The sequence below is a fragment of the Quercus robur genome, chromosome 5 (assembly GCF_932294415.1).
Source record: "Quercus robur chromosome 5, dhQueRobu3.1, whole genome shotgun sequence".
Taxonomy (NCBI): domain Eukaryota; kingdom Viridiplantae; phylum Streptophyta; class Magnoliopsida; order Fagales; family Fagaceae; genus Quercus; species Quercus robur.
In genome coordinates, this window is record NC_065538.1 from 51,871,831 (window position 1) to 51,897,244 (window position 25,414).

At 33.0% G+C, this 25,414-nt stretch overlaps 3 protein-coding genes across 4 annotated transcripts in view; 2 read left to right on the plus strand and 1 right to left on the minus strand.

Moving 5' to 3' along the window:
* Window positions 1–11,322, plus strand: part of LOC126726290 (LRR receptor-like serine/threonine-protein kinase EFR) — a 49,245-nt gene extending 37,923 nt beyond the window's left edge. For both annotated transcript variants that reach the window (XR_007655779.1, XM_050431520.1), the window contains 5 exons: window positions 5,541–5,601; window positions 7,022–7,723; window positions 9,183–9,308; window positions 9,928–10,406; window positions 10,829–11,322. The gene's annotated coding sequence lies outside the window, so the exon portion shown is untranslated. The remainder of the gene's footprint in view (window positions 1–5,540; window positions 5,602–7,021; window positions 7,724–9,182; window positions 9,309–9,927; window positions 10,407–10,828) is intronic.
* The window catches only part of LOC126726298 (uncharacterized), a 96,422-nt gene that overhangs the window by 715 nt on the left and 70,293 nt on the right, over window positions 1–25,414 (plus strand). The window contains exons 3-7 of the mRNA XM_050431531.1: window positions 714–760; window positions 2,705–2,752; window positions 3,509–3,570; window positions 4,657–4,755; window positions 4,847–4,896. Of these exons, the coding sequence (XP_050287488.1) occupies window positions 714–760; window positions 2,705–2,752; window positions 3,509–3,570; window positions 4,657–4,755; window positions 4,847–4,880 (290 nt within the window). The 3' untranslated portion in view covers window positions 4,881–4,896. The remainder of the gene's footprint in view (window positions 1–713; window positions 761–2,704; window positions 2,753–3,508; window positions 3,571–4,656; window positions 4,756–4,846; window positions 4,897–25,414) is intronic.
* Window positions 22,029–23,103, minus strand: LOC126728333 (pentatricopeptide repeat-containing protein At1g71060, mitochondrial-like). Its single transcript, XM_050434179.1, has 4 exons — window positions 22,883–23,103; window positions 22,671–22,795; window positions 22,417–22,493; window positions 22,029–22,307 (listed from the first exon to the last, which is right to left on the minus strand). The coding sequence occupies exons 1-4, from the start codon at window positions 23,101–23,103 to the stop codon at window positions 22,029–22,031; spliced, it is 702 nt and encodes a 233-aa protein (XP_050290136.1).

Below are 25,414 nucleotides of genomic sequence, written 5' to 3' on the forward strand. Positions count from 1 at the left end.
CAAATGGCTTTATTTATTTTAATTTGATAAAAAACTGGTTTTGGCGGGTGGGGTCAGTTGGTCGTAGGAGTTTGATTAACAGCGAGGATTGCAACTAATCTGAGTGAAATTCTCCTATGTCATCAAAAAAAAAAAAAAAAAAAAAAAAATCTAACAATAAAATGTGTCTTGATAGGAGCTTTGCTAATTTGTTTATATCATGTTTTTGAATGAAAGTAATCTTATCCCAAAATTTTAGTTTTTGCGTGGTTGGCTTTCTCTGTGTGAGTGTTTTGGTTTGCTTGAGCAGCTTCATACTCTGTGAGGTCTAAATTATGTTTTATGTTGTATTTTGACATTGAAGCTCTTGAATCTTACATCAGTAGCAATAAAGATAAGTTAATTAATTAGCAGTTAAACATCTTGACAACTCTGTTGTAGTGACATTTGAATCCATAATAGTTACAGCTCTTTTTTCATAATTTTGAAGGAATAATAGTTTCTGCTTTCAACTTATGATGACATTTGAAAGTTTTTTCAGTTTCTCATACAGAGTGATTTGGGATGTGTAGTAGTAAAGACAAATTTTTCTGTCCAGCTCTTGGTTTAATGTAATTGATATTTTCAAGTTAAGAATTATCTTTTGGCTGACATTCAGAACACACTTTGCATATGGCTGAGACAAGTGCACATTTTATACTGATTTACAAATATTGTGTTTGTTATATTTGAAGGTGATTGCATAATAAGTAGGGCTCATCATCATGACTTTCACATTGAAGTACATTTGAAGCTACTCTTTCCAACAGATGTAGGAATATTATGTTTGTCATATTTGCTAACTTCAAGATAAGAGCATGCTATAACCATTAAATTCTTTTACTTTGGGAGTTATATCTAGGACAACCTTTAAATTATCTATTATTGGGGAATTTCACAGTTTGCACGTGTTTTTGTTTTGATTTGTTTAAAATATAAATTTATTTGACACGTTCCCTTTGATGCATTCTCTTAGAGATTATTATTGTGGATGTTTATATCTAGAAGAGCATGAACTCTGGACCCTACTAAATAAAGATAGCAATTTTACGAACTACTAAATTATGAGTATTTGAACACACACCCAATCAGATATCAATGGATCAAATAGCATGCTAACTAGTTTCTGTCTTATTTTATCTAAAGTCTGTAACTTCATAGTTTTTCTATATTTTTCCTTTTCCTTTGCCTAGGTATTTTTAATGTTTATAATTTTTCGTTCTAGATAAAAGTCTATGTTACAAAAATATATAACAAAAAACAAAACTTTTATTGCTTAGGATGTCTTCATCTTGATTTGATATTAATCATTAAATAGCATTATGATGTTTGAGCAATGTGCATATATTTAGACACTTTTTGATGCACCATTTAATTAAATTGTGGATCATTACAGGAAACAAAAATTGTTTTAGGAAAATCAAAGAATGACAACTCCTTTGAAAATCAGCAAATAGAAGGAGAAGAATTGAATAGGGTACAAGAGCAACTTATTGCTAAACTTTTATGATATAATTTTATGTTGAGTTGATTTATACAGCATGCTCAAAATAAAAAATAAAAAATGTATACAGTTATATAAGAATTGTTATGATATAACATTTATGTAATTAGAGTTTGTCTGTGGTTGATTTCATGCTCAGTTAAATTCTAATATCCTACTACTAAAATTTTATTGTATTTTATAGATAGCATTCCTATGATTAAAAAATTTTGCATGTTTTAATATGACTAATACATGAAATACTCCCGAGCATTGCATGGGTTAAATTCTAGTTTATATAATGGAAGTAACTTATTTATATCTTGGTTTATAGATTTGATTTGATTTTGTTCATATTTTAGTCATGTTGTTGAATATAGAAAGTTTGGATTCAGTTGAGTGATGATCGTGTCACCAAAATGAATAATGGAGCGTAATAGCAAGACCCCAATTGCTTTTTATTAGGTTCTTCATATCAAAGCTTGGGCTGTGTTGCTATAGGCCAATCAATGTCCCCAACTAGCCCTAAACTTTGTTCTTTGCATCACATGTGTTTGTTGCGTGTGTATATGTGATCGCTTTCCTTAGTTTTATAAGGCTGTGATTGATTCAATAGATTTGATTGGTTGTCGTTTCCCCTTTGTTATATTAGCTTATTGTCTTTGTTGCCTCCATATTTTGAAAATTTTAGTCATCCTCATATTTGTTCAACGCTGTTTAAATGGTGCTAACTATTTTTTCTTTGATTCCTTCCATGAAGCTCATAACTGGATTTTGATGCTAAATATAAGCTCAATTATTAGCACTAGCAACAAGTAAGCATGAGTATGTAAAGTTTTGTATCAGTAAGTAAGCACCAGTAACAACAGCAGTGCAGCATCAACACTTGGTACTAGACGCCAGCAGCTTATTAGTAAAGTTTTGTATCATCTTTGTAATTGAGGGTTAGAGTCATTTGCTTATTAATTGATTGTGTCATGTGCTTAATTGTTGATTAGTTAGAAGCCATGTGCTTAACAGTTAGTTAGCTAGAAACTATTCACTGACTTGCCACCCCTTTGGGATCATGTAAAAGCCCTCCAGGTTAGCCATCATAATGCTGAGATGCACCTTAAAGCTAGAAATTATTCACTGACTTGCCACTTCTTTCGTACATTCACTTGTCCTGGTATGCTTGTCTGATGGCTATGGTTAATTTTGCAGCTTAAAGATCAAGTGAAACTCTGTAAAGAACAAGAGGCAATATCACAGGTTATAAACATTTGTTCATGACATTAAATTTGAACTTAAAATGCATGTACCAAAATTTCTTTTATTTTTTATCTATATTTACTACATATTTAATTCAACTGTTTGCATTTCTTAAGAATGCTATTTTGAGGATTCACTGTTTTTGTTTCTGAGTTGTACGGTGCCTAAAAACACCTAGTTGAGCTGATGGGTCTGACCAAATGTTTGCATTCCTTGATGACATAGTTTTTTGGTTATAATTTCAACTTTCAAGGCTTCTCAGAATACTTTACATATTCTTTTCCTTTTTTTTTTTTTTTTTTTTTTTAAACAAAAAACTTCAACCCTTTCATATTCTGTCTATTTGTGAAAACCTCAACTAAGATGACCCAATAACTATCAGTGACAACTGTCCCCTATTTGAATATTCATGCTGCTTTATTACCATTGAACAATTAAATTACAATCTTGTTTGTTGTTTAGAGTTTACCCGGGCATGCCCAACCCATCCTAAATTCCAAATCCATGAGATAGCATTAGATCAGAGGAAAACATCATAGTTTTCTTTAAATGATAATTGTAGGCCCTTAATCCATAGAAAACTATTGAAAAAGAAAGGAGTAACAATATTGAAACAGTGAAAACAATTTGCATTAGAGGGTAGTGTTTTCAAATGAGGGGTTTCCAGTGTTCAATGCATGCTTTCTTGATCTCTTGATGTCATGAAGACATTTTCTAATTGGTATTTCATTATATACGGTTGCAGGTGCAATATAGGAAGCATTCAGCCTCAACCACCTCCACCAACTAAATGGTTTGGTTCTAAATCAGCAAAGAATGTAAGATATGCCTTCCATTTGCCATTCAGAGACCTTTTTTTTGTTCAAAAAATCTTGATAAACATGGTTAATGGCTTAATGCTTCTTTTGTGTTATCTGTTATAAGTTTTGTCATTTGTATTTGTCAAAGGCTAAATTATTGTTAAATGGTGCATAAGAAATAATTTTTTCTTACCAACTCCTGGTTAATTAACACTTACTTGATAGTGGCTGCTAGCTACTTTTGTATTTGTTAGGGGTGTCTCTTTCTTTAGAGAATTTATTAGCTGAATGCAATTACTTTCCCCTGTATTCTGTATGATAGGAGGCTTTGTATTGTTTTTAACTTCTCTATAATAAAAGTATGAAATTAATAAGAGGCACCTTTAATACTTAACCATTTAGTATTGGCAAGGATGGTTGTTTTCTGATTTAAGAAATGAGCTTGGTTGGTTCTATTAGTACTTTACCATTTAGTATTTTACCACTTAACTGAGTTTATTGTTATCTTCAGGCCAATTAATTTTGGGAATTTTCTAAGTCAATTATAGTACTTTTGATTGTTGAATTTTTTTATTCATTATTCTTTCTTTGTATCTAAAAAAATCAGGTTTCCTTTAAGTTTAAATATCTTCTATTTTCTGTTTGGAAATATATTCTTTTGATATACAATATAGGCTTTACCTTTTGGTACTTATCTTACATGCATCCCATGTTCTAGGATTGTGCCCTGTATTGTGCCTTTTCTAAGAAAATGTTTTACCTATAAAAATACAAAGTAGCATACAATGTATTCTTCTTTTTAGGGGGATGTCTTCATTTTCATTTGTTGGCTAATGTGTGTCCTCTCTCATCTTCTCGTGCTCAGCTTCCTCCCAATGCAGGTACATCAATTATTGATGGCTTGAAGAGATTGTACATTGAAAAGCCAAAGCCACTAGAAGTTGCATATATTTTATTTGGCTAGTTCCATATTAATCTTTTAAACCAGAGGCTGTGGTTTGCAAAATGGAGATATTTAGATCTTTCTAGTTTTGCTGTCAAGTGTACACTCTAGATTTTAAGGCCTCTGTAGCAGAGGATTGATTTTTATTTGCATTTTTGCAGACAAATAGTGATTTTGATGCTAAACCCATGGTCTTTTGGGTCAATATTCAACTGGAAAGACAACTTTTATAAAACATTTGCTAAAAATGAACTACCCAGGTTAGTTAAGTTTTTATTGCTGTTTGTCCCTTCTGATTTGTTAATATGACTGGATCACAAAGATAAATGTCCCTTTAACATGTATGAACAGGTGCTCACATTGGACCAGAGCCTACAACAGATAGATTTGTTGTTGTTATGGTATCACAAGTCATCCTCACTTTCCTCTGTTATTTATGAAGGCTAATTAAGTTTAAGTGGACTATAGAAATGTTTTAAACTACTTTGTTTTAGGCAGAAACTACCATGTGCGTATTGTTGTTTTCCACTGTTGTTATTAACATGTATATTTTGTAGGTTACTGTTGCATTTGGATGTCATTTCAATATCTCAAGTTGTTTGAGAATTATCACTCCCAAGTCATAATTGCCAAAGAGTGTCTCCTTCCCCAATACCCCCCCCCCCCCCCCCCCCCCCAGTCCCCCTCTATTTTTTTCCTTCCTCTTCAGACACTGAGTGTAGATCTGACAAGTTGCAAACAGGGCTTTCCAAACAGCTTTTCTTTTGGGAAAATATTTAACCCCCCCAACCCCCACTGTGGTTTCCCTTAAGAAAACTGAACCTCATGAATTTTTGAGTGTAACACTTAACCCATGTGGTATTGTTTTATGTGTTAATTGGTTAATTGTGTGATACTTAACCCCCTAGGCTTTTGGATATAACACAAAATCTCCCTGTGGTATTTTTTGTGAAATAATCTGGAAACTTATAGTTGCTTTCCCTCAAAGTCTGTCTTATTCTATTTTTAAATAATGAAAGTTTTTGGTGACTTTTATTTTATACAGAATTTTTGGTCATGGAATCTTGCACGGATAATTTCCTCTGAAACGATTTGTTGCCATATAGGTAATTTCCTCTCATTTGCTCTCACAATGTTTCTTACTAGTTAGTTCTACGCAACTTATGACCATTTTATCTTCCTCTGTTGGTTTTTGTCTTCTCTGTTTTCTTCTTGTGTTTCTTTAATATGTTGTGTGATTCCATGATAGTTGGCATTCTCATCTGTGGCTACCTGTCATTGTTTAGTTTTAATTGACCATACTTGACAAGTATCCTTTAGTGTGTGTGTGTCTATATATATATATATATATATATATATAAAGATTACAATCTGAAAAAAAAAATGTAATACTTGAACTAAATGGGTGATCTAAAAATTTAGAAAAAGCTGTGGTTTTTAGGATGCTGTTGTTGTGTGTTCTCCACTAATGACCTTACATAGCCTAAGAAGCAATAATTACTAGAAAATATTGTGTGAGTCAGAATTAGTAAAATTGGGTACAAGAAGATAAGTAGATACCCATTTCGTTTTTAACTAATCTTTCTCTTTGCTTCTGTTTAATAATGTAGTAGACTTATTGTTAGGAGGTAACTACAAAATTGCTTCTTTAATTTGTTGCTTTAACCTTATTTGCTCTCACAGTGTTTCTTAAAAGTTAGTTCTACACAGCTTATAATTGTTTTATCTTCCTCTGGTTGTTTTTGTCTTCTCTATTTTTCTTCTTGTATTTCTTAATATGCTGTGTGATACTACACGAATAATTTTATTTCCATGGTAGTTGGCATAGTCATCTGTGGCTCCCTGTGAACATTGTTTAGTTTTTATTGATCATACTTGACAAGTATCCTTTAGTCTATATAGCTTTTATTACAATATGAAAAACATACCTTAACTAAATGGGTGATCTAAAAATTGAGAAAAAACTGGTTTTTAGAATGACAAACGAAAAATTTCATACTCCACGCCCACAATGCATGTGGTTGTATGTGCTTGTAGCAGCTATAAGAAGGGCATTAGCACCAACTGTATGAAGGACCGACAAATTCAATTACACAAATGTTAGCTGGCAATAAGTTGAGCATTTTTTTTTTTTTTTTTTTTTTTTTTTTTTTTTTGCTTAATAACCTAAGCACTATTTGGAAGAAGGTTTAGCTTGAACTTGATCTTCTAGAATTTAGCAAAAAGAAGCCCTTTACTGAAAATATGGGCTAACTCGTGGGGTACATAGCATCATAATGCCACCATAAAATTACCCTTTCCTTAACAATATAAAAATCAATCTTAACCCCATGTGGTATTGTTTTATGTGTTAACTAGTTCATTGTGTGACACTTAACCCACTAGGCTTTTGAATATTTTACAAAACCTCCATGTGGTATTTTTTGTGAAAATAATATCAAAACTTATAGTTGCTTTCCCTCAAAGTTGGTCTTCTTATTCTATTCTTTACATAATGAAAGTTTTTGGTGACTTTCTATTATGCAGAATTTTTGGTCATGGAATCTTGCACAGGTAATTTCCTCTGAAACCTTTTGTTGCCATATAGGCAAATTCCTCTCATTTGCTCTCACAGTGTTTCTTACTAGTTAGTTCTATACAACTTATAACCGTTTTATCTTCCTTTGTTTGTTTTTGTCTTCTCTATTTTCTTCTTGTGTTTCTTAATATGCTGTGTGATTCCATGGTAGTTGGCATGGTCATCTGTGGGTCCTTGTGAACGTTTTTTAGTTTTAATTGACCATACTTGACAAGTATCCTTTAGTATATATATAAAAAGATTACAATATGAAAATAATACTTGAACTAAATGGGTGATCTAGTCATCTTTGGTTCCCTGCGAACATTGTTTAGTTAGTTAGATGATTTCTTAAGCATTAGCCGATAGGATTTAGACACTTGTCAACCATCTAGAGGCTACCAATGCCAAACAACTAGTATAAGTAGTAGAATGTAAACTCTTTGTAAATCAGTTTTGGTAATTGAATGAATTGTTAGCCTTTGTGTGTTATTTGGAACTAAGTGTTCTTGCAGAGGTACTTATCCACCTATCAATGTGTTCTAAGTAACTCAGCCCTTTCATTGCTTCTAAACCATACACAAATAGCCCATCACATTCCCTACATCAAGAACGAACAAAAACACTTGGGACTTTTGGTGATCTGTTATCTGAGCAATTTGTTTGACATGGTAGGTGTTGCATATGCTGATTTATGTTCTTTATTTTGCTGTTGATAATTTTTTTTCCTTTTATATTTTTTGTTTCCTTGGGAGCATGATCAAGAACGAACAAAAACACTTGGGACTTTTGGTGATCTGTTATCTGAGCAGTTTGTTCGACATGTTAGGTTTTACATATGCTGATTTATGTTCTTTATTTTGCTGTTGATAATTTTTTTTCCTTTTATATTTTTTGTTTCCTTGGGAGCATGAATTTGGAAGCCTTTAAAAGCTTCTGGCTTGTCATTTTCACAAAGCTAATGATATTACATTACTTTTATTTATCAATGTATCACCACTACTACTACTTTCAGATTTCATATATTTTTCTTTCCAAACCTTCTATTCATTTGTTTCAATGCAAACTATGCTTTGATGCTCTTAGTTCTGTTTTGAATGCTTTCCTGATATGTTAAACTCTTGACATTTGCATTTAGCATGTGTTTTATTTTCAAAAGATTATTTATTGTTGGTAGTCAATACTGGTTTAGCATACCACAGCTTAACTTGATCCACTTTCACACAGTATTTGTATGGTTCTTCTATATTTTATGGCAACATGCTAAAACTAAAATACTTACTGGGTTCCTATAAGAACAATTCCTATCCCCTTCCAACCCCCTCCCCCTGCCGCGGGGCTCCCCTGGGTTAGGTGAGATGCTAAAAACCCTCTACATCGGAATGAAGACATGTCCAAATTATTAGTAGCAGCTCACTATAATTCATATCTTCTTACTCATTATCTAATTCTCATTTGTATCAAAAAATAATTTTAAATTTGAATAGATGTCAATATTATGAAGATCATTGCCATCACCATTTCTAGTACCTGCTACAGAATTTGCAACACCAAAACCATTACTTAATCCAACTGTCAATTTGAAATCCCAGTTGTCCTCAAAGCTTAAACTAGTGGAAAAGGGTAATCTATTATGGTATTAAAGTGAGTAGTCTTGATTTTGAACCATGTCCCACTCTAAACCTCCCATTATATTAAATATTTTGGCCCTACGTATTAAGGGAAAGTTTAAACCCACACTTGAGGGGTAGTGTTAGAATAAGGGTTAAATTATTAAACTCAATCATTTGTTATCAACTTAAACTTTTTTAATCTGTAGGCATTTGTCACTTATCTTCAGCGCTATAGTTATTTATAAAAAAAAAACTCTAACATGGGAGGTTAGTATCAATTTCTGATAATGCAAAGATCTCTATACAATATTACTTTGGAGAATGGTGAGTGCAACCCTCTCTTTTCTTAAATTAAAAAATAAATAAATAAAAGAAGAAGAAGATAAAAGGAATAAATTATTTTATGAATATAATTTCATTTATGTTAGGTTCTCTAAGTTGATGGTCAATGTAATCATTTTCTGACTCCTATTTTGTCTATTTTGCTATTTTCTACTTACTATTTGAGTTTGTGTAGGTGGCATACCCTTGCCAATATTTTCTGAGTGGTGGCTAGCCAAAGAAAAGTTCTCTTTCATTGATTCTCTCTTCATTTCCTGGTGCAACAGTCCAAGGATGCAATGGATTGAGTGTCAAATATCAGGTAAAATCTATAATGGCTTTGGGATACTAGTTGCAATTTGAAAAAGGCAGGACATTAAAACATGCACTCTTATGTAGCCCGAGGAAACTAGCCACATTTGCACTATGTTGAGGTTGTAAGTGTTTGACATGCATTCTTAGTTTTCTTGACATTAAAACATGACAAAAATAGAAGTTCCCCTATATCATTTTTGTTACTAAAGGTTGTAATGATTCAAGGGATTGCTAGTCACATTTATGCTATACCCCGAAAATACTAGTAAAGTTACGATTGGGGCCCATCTTAATCACTTATGAAGCCAAGTTCAACCAAGTAAAGACCTGATGTGGGGGCTTAACACATGCCTGCACAACACACTCTTATCTAGTATAATCCACCAAGGTATTATAATGTCCCCCACTTAAAATCCTGATGTCCTCATTAGAAATCTTATTGTTTTTGTATTCTTTTTAAATACAACAAAACCTTAGTCCCAAAATTTGGGGTCGGCTATGGTTTCTTGGCTGATTAGATTAGGGCCACATAATTGCTTTTTAAACATGCTTTTGAAAATGAACAAGAAAATTAATTTTGATATTGGACTTCGTTTGATTCCATTCAATTTTCTTACCTGTGGCAGAGCATTGGTTACTTCCTCTAAACACTTGGCCTTGAACTGTTGCCTTCTCACAAATTGACTCCTGTCACAGTTAAAGAGTGGTGGAGAAGTATTAAAATTCTCTAGTGTGGTACTTCTTGTTTTTTAGAACCTCTCTTGAGACCCTCCTCAGAAACTGTTGCTCTTGATCCTGCTGAAGACATAGATGTGAAAACAGAAAGAAATATGGTACTTTCAGGCTAAATTGATAATGCCATAATCTACTTGCGTAATCTTCAGAAGGTACAAAAATTACTGGTTCTTAAGGTGTAATTTTGTAATGCCAATACTACAACCTTTCATGATTCTATTATACCACTTTTCGGTGTATCCTGGAGGAATGCATCACTGCACTAAGGTCGCGGTACAATTACTGACTTTCTCAGTTCAAGCAGGAGAATGTTTTGGATTTTTAGGAACAAATGGAGCTGGGCAAACCACAACACTTTCAAGGCTGTCTGGTATGTAAAAATTTTGTAACGATACATGGGCTATCTGTGGAACATTTAAGTATATCATAGGCTGCCATGAATAGTTTCTAATTCAATTTATTTTTTGGAGGAGTCAACTTCATAAGAAATTACTACATTTCTGTGATAATTGAGAACTCAAATATATAGTGTCTGTTCTCCCACCTAGCTGTTTTGTATGTTTGTCTTTTATTTGTATTTACATTCCTGAGGTTTTATGTGGTCCCCAACTTGATGAGCTTCATAAAAACATTATAATGTTAGAAACTTTTACCAGTGTCAAGAGTTCTGATTTTTCTATAATTAATAATTAAGTACCTGCATCTCTGTCTGTTTTTAATTACATTAGCATGTATCTGAATTTTGAAATATTTAGTGAGGTTACTGTTTTTGATCATATATTTTCCATGCAGGAGAAGAATCCCCAACTGATGGAACTGCTTTTATTTTTGGCAAAGATATATATGTTCCAATCCCAGGGCTGCTTGTTGGCATGTATATATTGATTTATTTCATTCCTTTTCCTTTCTTTCTTTTTCCCCCCCTTGAATTTAGACTCACTATTTGTAATATACCAGTGGAACCTAGCTAACTTGTTTTCTTTTATTATTTAATTTCAGATTGGGTATTGCCCCTAATTTGATGCTCTATTAGAATTTTTGACTGTTTAAGAGCATCTTGAGCTTTATGCAAGAATAAAAGGACTTCCAGAGTACATGATAGATGATGTATGTATTTTAGGTCAAACCTTATAGTTCATTTTACTCATTAAGCTGGTGGTTAAATCAGAATCTGGTCTGCTCTTTGTATCCACAACCAACTTAGAATTTCTTCATGTTTGATTCGCTGGGATTTGATTGTGCATCAATGAAATGTTTTTGTTCTGGGCTCTTTTTCCTCAGTTTCAGATTGAGTGTATTAGTTAGACAATCTGGTTGGTTCTGTGTGTGTATGAGAGAGAGAGAGAGAAGAAGAAGAAGAAGAAATGATCTTGATCTGGTTTCTTGTTCTCAAATATTTATTTATTTTAGATTGGTAGTAAGAATTTGTATTAATATTTAAAATAAAGAGTACAATTATACAGAGTCTATGACATCTGCAATATTTTTTGGTTTACCAGCATCTACTGAAACCCAAAGAAGTAAGGAGCTGACAAACATCGATTTAACCCTCAAAATTGACAATTCATGTCCCTCGAAAGTTCCTTCTATTTCTCTCCCTTAGGCTCCACGAGCACAATGGTACTAAATTCCAAGCCCTATGTCTGAAGGAGCTTGGTTTCCTTCTTGGACCTCTAAGCATCATAAACACATATTTAGCCATCACACACCAAATGCTAAAGATCACTCTTCTTACACATACAACAACAGTCAACCATGATCATCCCTCAAGCTATCTGAACAAGTTGTAGTGGAAAAACTAGTGGAGTTCGATTTGTTGAAGCATGCAGAAAAATCATCATTTTCCCTTGGTTCCTAAAGTAAGTCAAAACTATATGCCTACTTGAAATTGATAAGTCAAATTGCATCATCTTGAAATTAAAGAGCTTGAAATAAACCATCTTGATTGAAATTAAGCTAAGAAAAATCATCTCAATTAAAGTCAGATCACCAAATATTAAAATATTCTATCCTAATGGCACTAAATTGCATCGAAATGAACATTCATACAGATCAAATTGTCACAAAAATGTAAAGATCATGTTAAACTTCAAAATAATCACATATATAAATAATTAAATACTGGGACATAAACTTATATACATAAGATGATAATTAACTTACAAGTCCAGTGGCTTCGGAGACCAACTCCTAATAACCTAATCTAAAATGATCATTGAGAAGTGCTTTGTTTTTTTCTTAAAATAAATTCTCTAGTTTGTAAGTGTTGTTCATGGCTCCATCCTCATGAATGGAGCCAGATATAATTATACCTTGAAAGTATGACAGTTATTTTTTTCTTTGATTCCATGTGTCCCTCTCTATTTCGCTCTTTCTACCAAGTGTCCCACGGGTTAGCACTTAGTAAACTTTCAATTTTTTATTTTATTTTTATAATAATTAGTTAACTTTCATTAACTATAAGGGCAGCCCCATTCTAATGTTCCCTTGTTCATTAACTATCACATGCTTCCCAAGTATGTTTTTTACCTAAATTATGACATGTTTCTCTCATGTGACCTTTTAATGAGTTGGTGCGAACCTGGGCTTCCTTTTTCGTTGGCTTCAATCCTTTGCAGTAGTTATGAACCTTATAGATCTCTGTGCTCTTATAGGCCTGGCCCATCTTACCACATGTCACTAAAAAACTAATGTTTGGCCCAATAAAATTGTTGCAATTTGCTTTATATGTTCAATGAAAAGTTTGCATCTTGCTTTATATGTTCAAGTCAAACTCTTATATCTAATTATTTTTATAAATAAAAAATTTTCCTGAATAAAAAAAAAATCTAAGATCAAGTCTATTCTATACTATAACTAGAATAATATGTTTTTTTTTAAAAAAAAGTTGTACAATTAGAAAACGAAAAAGACTAATCAACAGATCCCGTTGATCATATAATTGGGAGGGAAACAGAAACACATAGTGGTGGTGAAACACTTAGGAAAATATAGAAGAATAATGTATCAAACTTTTTTGTGTCCCTTCTTATCTAAAAAGGGAACATGGGGAATTGGCAAAACAAGCTTCTTTGTTTATATGTTACTTATTTGGCCTTAAGTTCCATGCAAAGTAGTATTTTATATGCTAATGTCTTGTGTATTTCCTTTGATTTTAAAAAAAAGAATTGCTAGGATTTTTAAAGGAACTAAAGTCAAACTATTTAAATTGAAACCTAAATTAGTCTTGATGTTGCTTTTTAATTAAATGAGAACAATAAGGAGTTTTTTTTTCTTCCTTTTTGGATTGTTTAATTTTGTATAATTTTAAAAATATATCTATTTAATTGAAAGAGTGATTTAATAATAAGACAAACCCAAAGGATAAATTTAGAAATTTAAAATTGTTTATAAATTTCTAATCCCACTTACAATTTACAAATTTATATAATAGTCTTTCAAATTCTTTAAATTAAGTACAAAATAAAATTATTTAAAAAGTGACGGTAAAAAAATACAAATTCCAGAAATAGGATACATGTTCTATACTTTAACTATTTGTGGTTATAGTTTAAAATATTATACTTTTTATTATTAAAAAAAAAAAAGCATCTGCACATTATAATACAATGAAATATGAAATTTTTTTTGATAAATGCAAAAGATTATTAAAGGTTTTTTCAAAGAATTTGATTTTTTATACCATTTTGTTTCGTTGAGCCTATGTGTTAAGGAAGGAAAAAAAATGCTAAAGAAAGTTTTATTGACAAAGCAAAATGAATATTTTTGTTTGGGAATGAAAACTCAATTAAAAATTAAATGAATTCTTGAAATATACTGTATTCATGTTTGATAGAATTGGGGGAACGTGAGTAAGCATCTTTTCATAAAACTGTAGGGGCCTTTTTTGTGTATGGTGTATTGGGCTGCCTCCTGCGGTAATGGGCTGGGCTGCCTCCTGTGGTGATTGGCCCGAATATTTCTGAGTAAGGGAGTTGGGGCCGGTCCAATTGTAACTCAACTTGGGTCGGTTTGTGCACAAACTTATGCCTTGTCTGCCAGGAGTAAACTTACGGTAAGCAAAACTGCTGCAGACAAGTTACGGCAGACAGATATAATAATAACCAAAACAAAGTATTCTGACTATTTAAATAAATGGCCATACACTCCCTACTAATAAAGCATGATTACAGTCATAATGATGTCAATCGCAGAGAAAAATGAAGAAAATAATACTAGCTAATCAAATGGGCATAAATTAAGTTTTAAGCTTAGTCTGCCGCAGCAAAGCCAAAGAGGAGAGAACGCCTCTTCTCAATGCAAATAATCCCCCAGGAAAAAGATCCTGCCGTGGGGATTAATGGCTTTGAGGGAGTCGGACCTGAATGGTTATTGCCCAAAAAGAAAGAGTCCTTGTTTACGTTTTGGAAGAAAGTAAGATTTGAAGGGAGAGAGAGGGAAACCGATCTATTGGTGCATGCCCATTGAACTAACTCTCCTTTTTCCTTAGTTTCCTTTCTTTTTTTCTCTGTTTTCTTTCTTATCTTTTTTCTTTTCTTCTTGCTTTGTTTTTCTTTTCACTCCCTCAAATACTCTGTTTTTTCCATCCCCCCTTTCAAGGCACGGCAAGGGCCCTTTTTATAGTGCCTGCCGTGACCGATGTTTTACCGTTTTGCCCCTTAACCGCCTTTGTCTGGTCTGGAAGTACTTGCCGACCACCAGGTCTGTGCGACGTCCACCCTTGCCAGACAGAGGTAGGTTTGTTTTGTTCCTCTATATACCGTAACATTTCTTCCTGCCACGGTATAAATGCTTTCTCTCTCTTCCTTCAAGGCATGCACCCAACGGTTCCCCCTCAAACTTGCCTCTTTTGGGTGGTCTATCATCCCAACAGGACGTACCTCCCAAAAGGGCTTGGGCAGGAATTGCAAAATAGACCTTTTCCCCTCTCTCCACCACCAAACCATACCCCCTTTACCTCTTACCTCTGGCCCATGGCCTCACCATGTCCTATATTGGCTGGGTACAGGCTGGTGGTGCTTGGGCCTTACGAGTGCTTCCCTTTCAGATTTGTCCAAAAGTCTGCCTGCTGCTCATGCGTCTGCCGTGACCTGGAGACTCTCCTTCTGCGTTTCCTGGCCCTTCATGTGGGCTTTTATTTGGTTTCTCGCTCCATTCAGGAGCTGGACTTCGTATGATGATGGGCCTTACATTTCTTTGGCCCATTTTTGGTTTTCTTTATTGCCTGCTACATTGAACTGTTATTCCTGCCGTAATAGCTTAATCCTGCTGGACCTCTTTTTGAGCCAGCCGTTTATCCCTTTTCTTAGTGGTCTGTCATGGGCACTGTTTTGCTTTTACTCATGGGCTCCTATGTCCCTTTGGGCTTTCCTTTGGGCATCCATGGCCCGATTGCTTTCTTTGAGCTTCCTCGGCCCGTTTGCTAATTCCACACTCCCATGGGCTTTTTACTAATTTCATTGGGCTTCCTCGACCCAATAACCTTATCCTTATTTTTGGGGTTCATGGGCTTGCCATAAACCCCTTACTCTCTTAGTTTGCATTGCCTTGGGTCTGCGGCGACCCTTTCTCACTTTTCTACCTAATACTCTGCCCATGGGATGCTATTTCTTTCTTTCCTGGCTTCTTTGAGCCCGCTTGCCTCTTCGAGACCCATTTATTTATTTGTTGGGCCTGTGATCCATTATTCCTGCCACTTGGGCCTAATGAGTTTTTTGCTATTTATCTTGTCAATTCATTGTAGTCCTCATTGTTGGGCTTTTCTATCTGCCTGGCTTCCACAAATGGCCCTCAACAAAAACAAAATGTACTTTGTTAAATTGTATACCTGTGTTAAGGAAGGAAAAAATGCTAAAGAAAGTTTTATTGACAAAGTGAAAAGAATATGATTGTTTGGGAGTTAAAACTCAATTAAAAATTAAATGAATTCTTGAAATATACGATATTCATGTTTGATAGAATTGGGGGAACACAAGGAGGCACCTTTTTTGTAAAATAAAATGTACTTTGTTAAATTATATTGCCTTTAAGCATGCATTCACGCGCATGCTCAGAGGTTCTTTTATTTTTTTGAGTAAAAGTTAATAATTTGCATCCATTATAATTTGGGATTACTACATTTTCCAATTACAAAAAAACCTAGGGGTGTGATCAGTATTACGCGTTAGCAGATGAAATAATTTTTCATCACACCCCTAGCTATGCAAATTATTCATTTTACTTTGTCACAATTTGACTCATTACGTTGATAATGTAATAGATCTACGTCTCTTTAGTCTCTATTTGCAACTTGAGAGGGGTAGTTTCAACATTCTAGTCTTGCGGTAGTAACCCATGGTCAGTTACTCAACTTATAGGCTATAGGCTTAGTTAGCCACACGTTTGTACCAAAACTAATGTCTGTAGCATGTGACTCTATACTTTGCATGCCTATGCCAAGAAAATCTAATCTAAGTTTTCTGCTTCTATTTCTTTATTTCTTTCACATAATATGTTTCTGTTTTGACCCTCTTTTATATTTTTGAATCCTTGTTTTGATTGTTTGTTTGCCTTTAACATGCTAGATTAGAGTTTCTCTTCAATGTTTTCTTTGTTTTATCATGAACATGCATATGATATGATCATGCATTGATGCATAGGTGTTGAGATGTAGTAAGTGGGGTAAGGCATGCATTCACATGTACATGCATTTAATTGGGATATAATCTTGTTTAAATTTGATGAATGTGACATGTGAGCTTGGAACATGTTTGTGTTCTCGATGCTCTCCAATAATTCTTTGATTCTACCATCATTTGTTTACTCCCTTGAATGATATGCATGATAAGTGTATGCTAGGGTTTATGATGATATGAAATGTCATATTGTATGCTTAAATGTATGCCAGTGTGTGTATGAGTATAGAATGCAATGTTAAATGAGTCTTTAATAAGATCAAGATGTAAGACACAATGAGTGGAAGCCAACCCACAGGTCAAGCGGTTTTGGGTACTTAACACCTTCCCAAAATCATACCTAAACTCTGAACCCATACTTTGGTAGTAAGATTAGTCCTTCCATGTAAGGGCGCTATGTAAATGGTCCTTAGACCTAATCTAGGTGACGACTCCATCTTTTCTCCTCCTCGATCCACTCGGCCGAGGCGTACTCCCCTTTCCTCCTAAGGTGGGAGAAAATGGCTAGCGCTCATGATGCTCATGCATGTGCTTAGAGTCTCGTCTATTTTTTTGGGTAAAAGTTAATAATTTGTATCCATTATAATTTAGGATTACTACCTAGAGTTGTGATTAGTGTTATACGTTTGTGGGTGAAATATAGGAGTGTGATGAGTGTTATGTGCTTATGGGTGAAAAAAGTATTTCGTATATTTATCACACCCCTAGGTATCTTGTGATTGGAAATTATAATAAATGGAAATCATTAACCTTTACCAAATAAATAGAAGAGCCTCATGTGCACACTCAAAGGCTAGTATATGTGATTACTTTACATATTGAAAATTATTAATCTTTAAAAGAAAAGAAAAAAAGAAAAAAAGCCTCATGCAATGCTAGATTTTCTTTTTTTAAAGGGAAAGCCTCTTACGTTGTCAAGTTTTGTTAGTCCTAAAATATAGCCCGTTAGTATACATCCATAACAAAAGTTTCAAATGCCTAAAAAAACCAATAAATAAAAAGTATAGGAAAGCTGACGATTGTCAAAAAAAAAAAAAAATTAATGAGATTTATCAAGTTCTCTTTTTTAATTTTAAAAGGTAGCAACTTAATCTTAAAATGTGGCCATTAAGTACACATCCATTAAAAAAGTTCCAAACAATGAAAATGATTTTCATAATATTTTTAAAATATGCAACCAAACATTGTAAAATGAAAATATTTTACACTAAAAATATTTTCAATGTAAAATATTTTACTTTGAAACAAACGAAGCCTTAATTACTGGCAGACAAATCTTTTCTCTATACACAAAAGCAAACTGTTGAATTCAAAATTGAATCTAGAATTCAAATTTCAAATTCCAATAGAAATAAGTAATAATGGATAAACTACAACCAATCATGTTGATTGGGTGCCATTAACTGCTGCAACCAAGAGAATATATTTTTTGCAAGACAAATGAAACACCTCTTCTCATGTACTTAGAAAATTTCAAATAGGAGCAGTTATCTAAAATTCTCAGCAAACTTCAACAATGCCATCTATGTGTGTGTGTGTGTGTTTTTTTTTTCCTCAATTCCTATATTTTACCAAAAGTATAGGAATTCCTTATATGGTAGCGAAGGTTGGGAGATACAAGGTTGCCACCAAATATCTTAAGTCAAGCTTAAATTATAATGAAACTTTTACTTTCAAGGAAGAATAGATTAACAGTGATGAAGAAGTTGAGATACTTCTGAAGGATGGGGCTACCATCACCATTGGCAAAGTTTCTTTGCTGATCTCTCATACTCTTCGGCATGATTCATTTGATACTTCATATGCACCCTATTGGTATGCATTAAAGGATAGAAATAATAGGAACATAAATATGGATGTTAATCTGACCTATTGGATGGGGACTCAAGCCGATGCAGAGTTTGCTAGTTCTTGACATTCAGATTCAGCTATTGATACATGTTGCATTCCTTTTACCCGTTCAAAGGAACATAAACTACAACCAATCATGTTCATTGGGTGCCATTAACTATTGCAACTAAGAGAATATATTATTTGCAAGACGAATGAAACACCTCTTCTCACGTACTTAGAAAACTTCAAATAAGAGCAGTTATCTAAAATTCTCAGCAAACTTCAACAATGCCATCTATGTGTTTTTTTTTTTTTTTTTCCTCAATTCTTATACTTTACCAAAAGTATAGGAATTCCTTATGTGGTAGTAAAGGTTGGGAGATACAAGGTTGCCACCAAATATCTCAAGTCAAGTTTAGATTGTAATGAAACTTTCGCTTTCAAGAAAGAATAGATTAACAGTGATGAAGAAGTTAAGATACTTCTGAAGGATGGGGCTGCCATCACCATTGGCAAAGTTTCTTTGCTGATCTCCGATACTCTTCAGCATGATTCATTTGGTAGTTCATATGCACCCTATTCGTATGCATTAAAGAATATAAAAAATATGAACATAAATATGGAGGTTAATCAGACCTATTGAATGGGGACTCAAGTCGGTGTAGAGTTTGCTAGTTCTTGGCATTCAGTTTCAACTATTGATACATATTGCATTCTTTTTACCCATTCAAAGGAACATAAACTACAATCAATCATATTCATTGGGTGCCATTAATTACTGCAACCAAGAGAATATATTTTTTGCAAGACGAATGAAACACCTTTTCTCACGTACTTTAGAAAACTTCAAATAGGAGCAGTTATCTAAAATTCTTAACAAACTTCAACAATGCCATCTATGTGTTTTTTTTTTTTTTTTTTTTTTTTTTTTTTTTTTTTTTTTTCTCAATTCCTATACTTTACTAAAAGTATAGGGGTTCCTTATGTGGTAGTGAAGGTTAGAAGATACAAGGTTGCCACCAAATATCTCAAGTCAAGCTTAGATTGTAATGAAACTTTTGCTTTCAAGGAAGAATTGATTAACAGTGGTGAAGAAGTTGAGATACTTCCGAAAAATGGGGCCCATCACCATTGGCAAAGTTTCTTTGTTGATCTCCGATACTCTTCGGCACGATTCATTTGGTACTTCATATGCACCCTATTGGTATGCATTAAATGATAGAAATAATAGGAACATAAATATGGAGGTTAATCTGACCTATTGAATGGGGACTTAAGCCGATGCAGAGTTTGCTAGTTCTTGGCATTTGGATTCAACTATTGATACGTGTTGCATTCCTTTTACCCGTTCAAAACAATACTATTCACCAATTCTTTGTTATCTTAGAGTTAGTGTGAATGAAGTAGTGCTTAGAGGTAACAATGAGAATGAGGCAAAAATTTATATGAACGCCACACTTAGAGATATGGCCAAGAAAAATTAAGTGTCAAATAATGTGAACCCTAAGTGGGATGAGCTTATCCTATTTGTTGTGGCTGAGCCCTTTGATGGATCATTGGTTTTAACAATGAAGGTGCAACCTAATGCTAATGGGAGAGAAGTTTAATTATTGGAAAGTGCACAGTTCTCATGGAAAATGTATAGAAGCGGAACAATAATGCACCTATTTTTAGTGATTGGTATAATCTTGGAGGGCCTGAAAGAATGGTTGGGAAGCTTCATAAGGGAATCTTCTTGCATGGTGGATATCTCATTTTTTATGAGTCGATAAATTATAGTGATTTCAGGCCAAATGCAAATTTAGGGATACCTAGTAAAGGGGTTTTACATTTGGAAATCTTGAAACAATTATTTATTACAATAAATATATCGTTACAATAACTTGACCAAAATTATTTTTGTCAATTATTTGCAATCTATTGCAATAAAATTTGTGAAATAATAGTCTATTACTACAAAATATTCAAACTAGTAAATTTTTTATTGCAATCTATTGCAATAAAATTTGTGAAATAATAGTCTATTCTACAAAATATTCGAAGTAGTAAATTGTTTATTGCAACAACAATTATATTATTGCATCAAAATTGTAATTAAAATATTTAAAATTTATTACAACAAAATTTTTTGTAACACAAACCTATTACCTTAAATTTTATTGCAACACTTTGCATAAGCTATTGCAATGACTTTGATGGTATTGCAACAATTTTTTTCATTGCAATAAACATTTTTTTGTTGTAGTGACATGTGATAAACCTTTAATATTACATAATTATTAGAACCTTGGTAAATTTTGATTTCAATTTCAATTACTAAAAAGTTATTTGTTGTTGCAAATTTTATTGCTAACAAAAGTACCTTTTTTAAGGCAGTAGCAAAGTATTTGAATATATTTATTAAACAAATAAATTTTTTACTTTCTACATATACCCATTAATTTACAGCTAAAAATTTACCAAAAATGTTAAAATTTCAACTGTAAACACAGAACTGTGGTGGATGAAAATTTCAATTCACTAATTTCTGTACGATTTCTCTCTCTCGGTTTTGGCTCTCTCACATAGGGCTGTAAATAAACCAAGCCGATCATGAAAAACTCAGGCTCGGTTCGATAAAAAACTAGTTCATGTTTGTTTATAAATAAGCCAAGCTTGAGCCTTAGTTTTAGGCTTGTTTAATAAACAAGCCGAGCCCAAGCAAAAAAATTTGATCACGAACAAGCTTGTGAGTTATTAGGCTTGATACACAACAATTCAAGTATAGACTCATTTATAAGTTTATATGTCTTAACTAAATACTCATTACACATATCTTAATAATGACATGATCAACATGAGACCACTACCTATATTACCTTAATTTTTTCCTTCCCTTTAAATTGATCAAGAACCACTTTAGACTATAGTTACATTTAAAAATAAATAAATAATTAAGTATGCCACATATGATCCTTTCCTATCAATCATCTAAAGTAAAGTTATGAAATATGTTAGTATTTTCTCATTCATAATAGTTACAAACAGGTATTTTTCTAATCCTTCACCATCTAACGTGAATGTAAAAATTGTATTTTGAATAATTGTTGAAACTGTAGACAAGGAATGATGAATGAATGAATTTAATTATGTAAATTATTAATTTGAATAATAGCTAATCATAAGTAAGACTAGATGCATGATAAAGTGAGTATACTATTTTCTTTTTATTTTTTCTTAATTTTAGAGATTTAAGAATTTAATAATGTAATTTTTTTAGATCTCAAGCTCAAAAACCTGAACTTGAGTTTGACCTTGATATTAAGCTTGAGTTTGGCTTGACTAATTAATCAAGCCAAGCCAAGCTCAAGTCTTTTGGCTTTCCCACGAGCTCAAGCTCAAACACTATTTTTAGGCTTCTCACAAACTCGAGATTTTGGTTTTATGGCGAGCAAATCTTGAACATGCACTACTCAACAAAACTCGGCTCGTTTACAGCCCCACTCTCACAGGTATAGTCTTTGTTTCCTAAGCTCTCTATGGTTACTAATTCCATAACACTCTGATGAACCCCTAACATTTCTTGATTTGCTCAAAGTATCAATCAATCTATTATAATCCGGCACTCCCAACTTCATTCCAAACTTCTCTATCTTCTCAAAAGCATCTACAGCTTCTCTAACCTTCCTTGCTCTAGCATATCTCCGTGAAATCAATGCAAACGTCTCTTTACTCAACAACCCTTTATGCTTCATATCACTAACTAAATTCCAAAGCACCTTGAACTGTTTGATCTTACCCAAAGCCTCAATCAAAGCATTATACTTCAACCTTAGCACCATCGAGAACAGACTCTATAGAAGAATTAGAGCCTTTTGTTAGTAATTTACAAACTCTTTCAGTGTCCTCATGGACTCTATTGCTTAAAATAACATCTGGGTCTTTGTCATTTATTTCATCAAACACTTGGCCTACACCATCATGTAACAGTCTGTAAAAACCAAGACAATATTTTAGCAAAGACCCATGTTGAGTTTCAATGTGAGGTTTTGAATTTTGGAGGAAAGTTTGATCTTTGAGTGTGCTGAGAAAATCACTAGTGAGTGATCTAATGAGAATAGTTTTAACAGATTGCGGAGTTGGCTTACAATTCTTTGCTTCCATTTCACGGAATAACTCAAGTGCTTCATCATATTTCCTTGCCTTACAATGCACAATGATAATTATACCATATGTCACGACATCAAGTTCAAACCCTTCATCTCTCATCTCCCTATAATCCTCATTCAACCCCAATAAATTTTGCTCTTAACCCCAACCCTCTAACATAATTGTGTATGATTTAATATCCAGTACAAACCTTCTCTTCTTCATTGTATTAAACACCTCTTGTGCTTTCTCAACATTTTTCGATTTGCTCAAAGTATCAATCAATCTATTATAATCCGACACTTCCAACTTTATTCCAAACTTCTCTATCTTCTCAAAAGCATCTACGGCTTCTTTAACCTTCCTCACTCTAGCATATCTCCGTGAAATCGACGCAAACGTCTTTTTACTCAACATCCCTTTATGCTTCATATCACTAACTAAATTCCAAAGCACCTTGAACTGTTTGATCTTACCCAAAGCCTCAATCAAAACATAATTAATATGTTTTAATTTAAGTTCCAAAAGTGGCCACATAATTAATATGTTTTAATTTTAGTCATATAACTAATATATTTGCAAAATTAATTAAAAAAATTATGAGTTTCAGTAGTTCAATTGGTAAAAAAAATTTCTATAGATTGGACTAATTGGTAAAATATTTTTCTAAACAAATAAAAATTAGCTTTGTTAAGGTTAAAAAAAAAAGACTTTGAATTTTGGACTATTCTGTACTTTTAAGTTTTGCAAATTTGAAAAAAGACCGTGTGAGACTCAAGTCTCCTATATTCAAGTTCCAAAAGTGGCCAAATAATTAATATATTTTAATTTTAGTCATATAAATGATATATTTGTAAATTAATTTAAGAAATTATGAGTTTTAGTTTGCTTTTTGTTAAGGTAAAAAATATTTTAAAAAAAAGAAAAGAAAAAGACCACGAGTTTTAGACTATCTATCTATGTACTTTTACAAAACCGAAAAAAGATTGTGTGAGCTAACTCAAATTTCAAAACACAATTTTAGGTTCAACCATTATAGGCCCTTAAAGAGCCAATAGTTTTTGACCATCATGCTGGGAAGAAACTTCTTCTTCTTCTTCATGATTATTGTTGAGTTGCTTCAGGTTCATGAGATTCGCAGAGGAGTTGGTACCCCAACAAGAAGGTACCAACTAACTCTTTCATTCTCTATCTCCTTGTTTTTGGTGGATACATAATACTTCCATTCTAACTGGTGAGGAAAATGAAAATGTTGAATCTTGGGAATTTGATCCAACTGGGTGTCACCATAACTGGTTTGGACTAGTTGGGTTGAGCTTGTCATTTTCATTTGAAGAAACCGGCCAATATAATCTTCTTGATGACCAAACTGATAAATGGGGTATTTTGCATTCAAATATATGATTATAAGATTACTTAACTTATGCATGATTCTCTACTATTCTGTGATTAGAGTGTCTAAGTTCCATTTTCTGTGGTTTTGTCATGTGTTTATGTTGTATATATAGGTATATACATGAATAGGTTGTCATAATGATATTTGAGTTTGGAGAATTTTATTTCATAAAGTTGATAAAGTGAAAATTCAAGTTCTGGAATTTTCTAAGTGAAAATTCGAAATTCAATATTTTTGATCAGTTGAGCTTTTGCTCAATCGATCGAAATGATAAGGAAATCAACCCTGGAGTCTCTGCCTGTTTCGATCGATACTCAATTCCTATTTGATTGATCGAAAAGAGCATTCGATCGATCGAGATTCGTAAAAACTGAATTTTCTACAGAATTTTTGGTAACCATTCTAAACGTTTGAAAATGTTTCAAGCATTATGAACGGTTTTATGAAACATTTTAACTCTTCATATGTACTTTTTGATGGAATATAATCTTATAAGTATAAATAGAGGCTTATGTTCACTTGAAAAATAATTGTAGTACCAAACAAAATAGTAAGTTAGAGAGAAAAATAAGAAATCCTATGATTCTTCTCTAGAATTGTTATACATAGAAGCAAACAAATTGGTTGTATCTTGTGGACAAATTTGCGATAACCCTTTAGCAATAAGAGTGTGGGGCAAATATTATCTAAGGATAAAAATTTTGTGCCTCCAAGTTATCTATTTCTGTTTGTCTTTTGTGTTATCTTTGTTCTTCCTTTATTACTTTGTATATTATTCCCAACAGTTTATTGGTCTGAAATCACATAATTATAGCAACACTGTTTTTTTCCCCTTAATCCACTTTAAGAACCCAACTGTAGTGATTTTTAATACTTCTTTATAAGTCATATTGAGTTATTACTTTTCATATTTTCCTCCACAAATGTCCTGTATGGAAGAAGTGATTTGGAGAATTTTGTGATCATTTGAGAGTTCTAAATGTTCTATTTTCTATTTGAATAAGAGCCGGTGTGTCCCGTCAAGAAGGACAAGAAAAAAGAGAGTTAGAAACAAAATGGGAAATTAAAATAAGTGTAGAATGGTCGAAATGTCCTTGATGTTCCTCTTATGTCACTTCAACTCATGGGTATTTAGAACTACTGGACAAGATGAAGCTAACCGTGTTTCCAATCTAAAGTCAGGCAGCAAAAATGGCATTACTTAAGTGAAAGGATAAATATTTTCCTTGGTGCCTTTTAATATTTTTAAGTTCATGTAGCCAAAAATAGGGAACAATGAATTTGAATTGCCATTATTTTACATCTACACAGTTGTACAATACCAATTTGACATGTTATGTTTATTTG

Bases quoted from the DNA above. Each gene is read 5' to 3' on its own strand.
- LOC126728333 (XM_050434179.1), bottom strand. From the start codon at position 23,103: ATGAAGCATAAAGGGATGTTGAGTAAAAAGACGTTTGCGTCGATTTCA. The intron at 22,796-22,882 runs GTTTGTACTGGA...TGAGGATTATAG, and splicing joins AATACAATGAAGAAGAGAAG to GGAGATGAGAGATGAAGGGT. The intron at 22,494-22,670 runs GTAAGCCAACTC...ATGATGGTGTAG, and splicing joins TGAAATGGAAGCAAAGAATT to GCCAAGTGTTTGATGAAATA.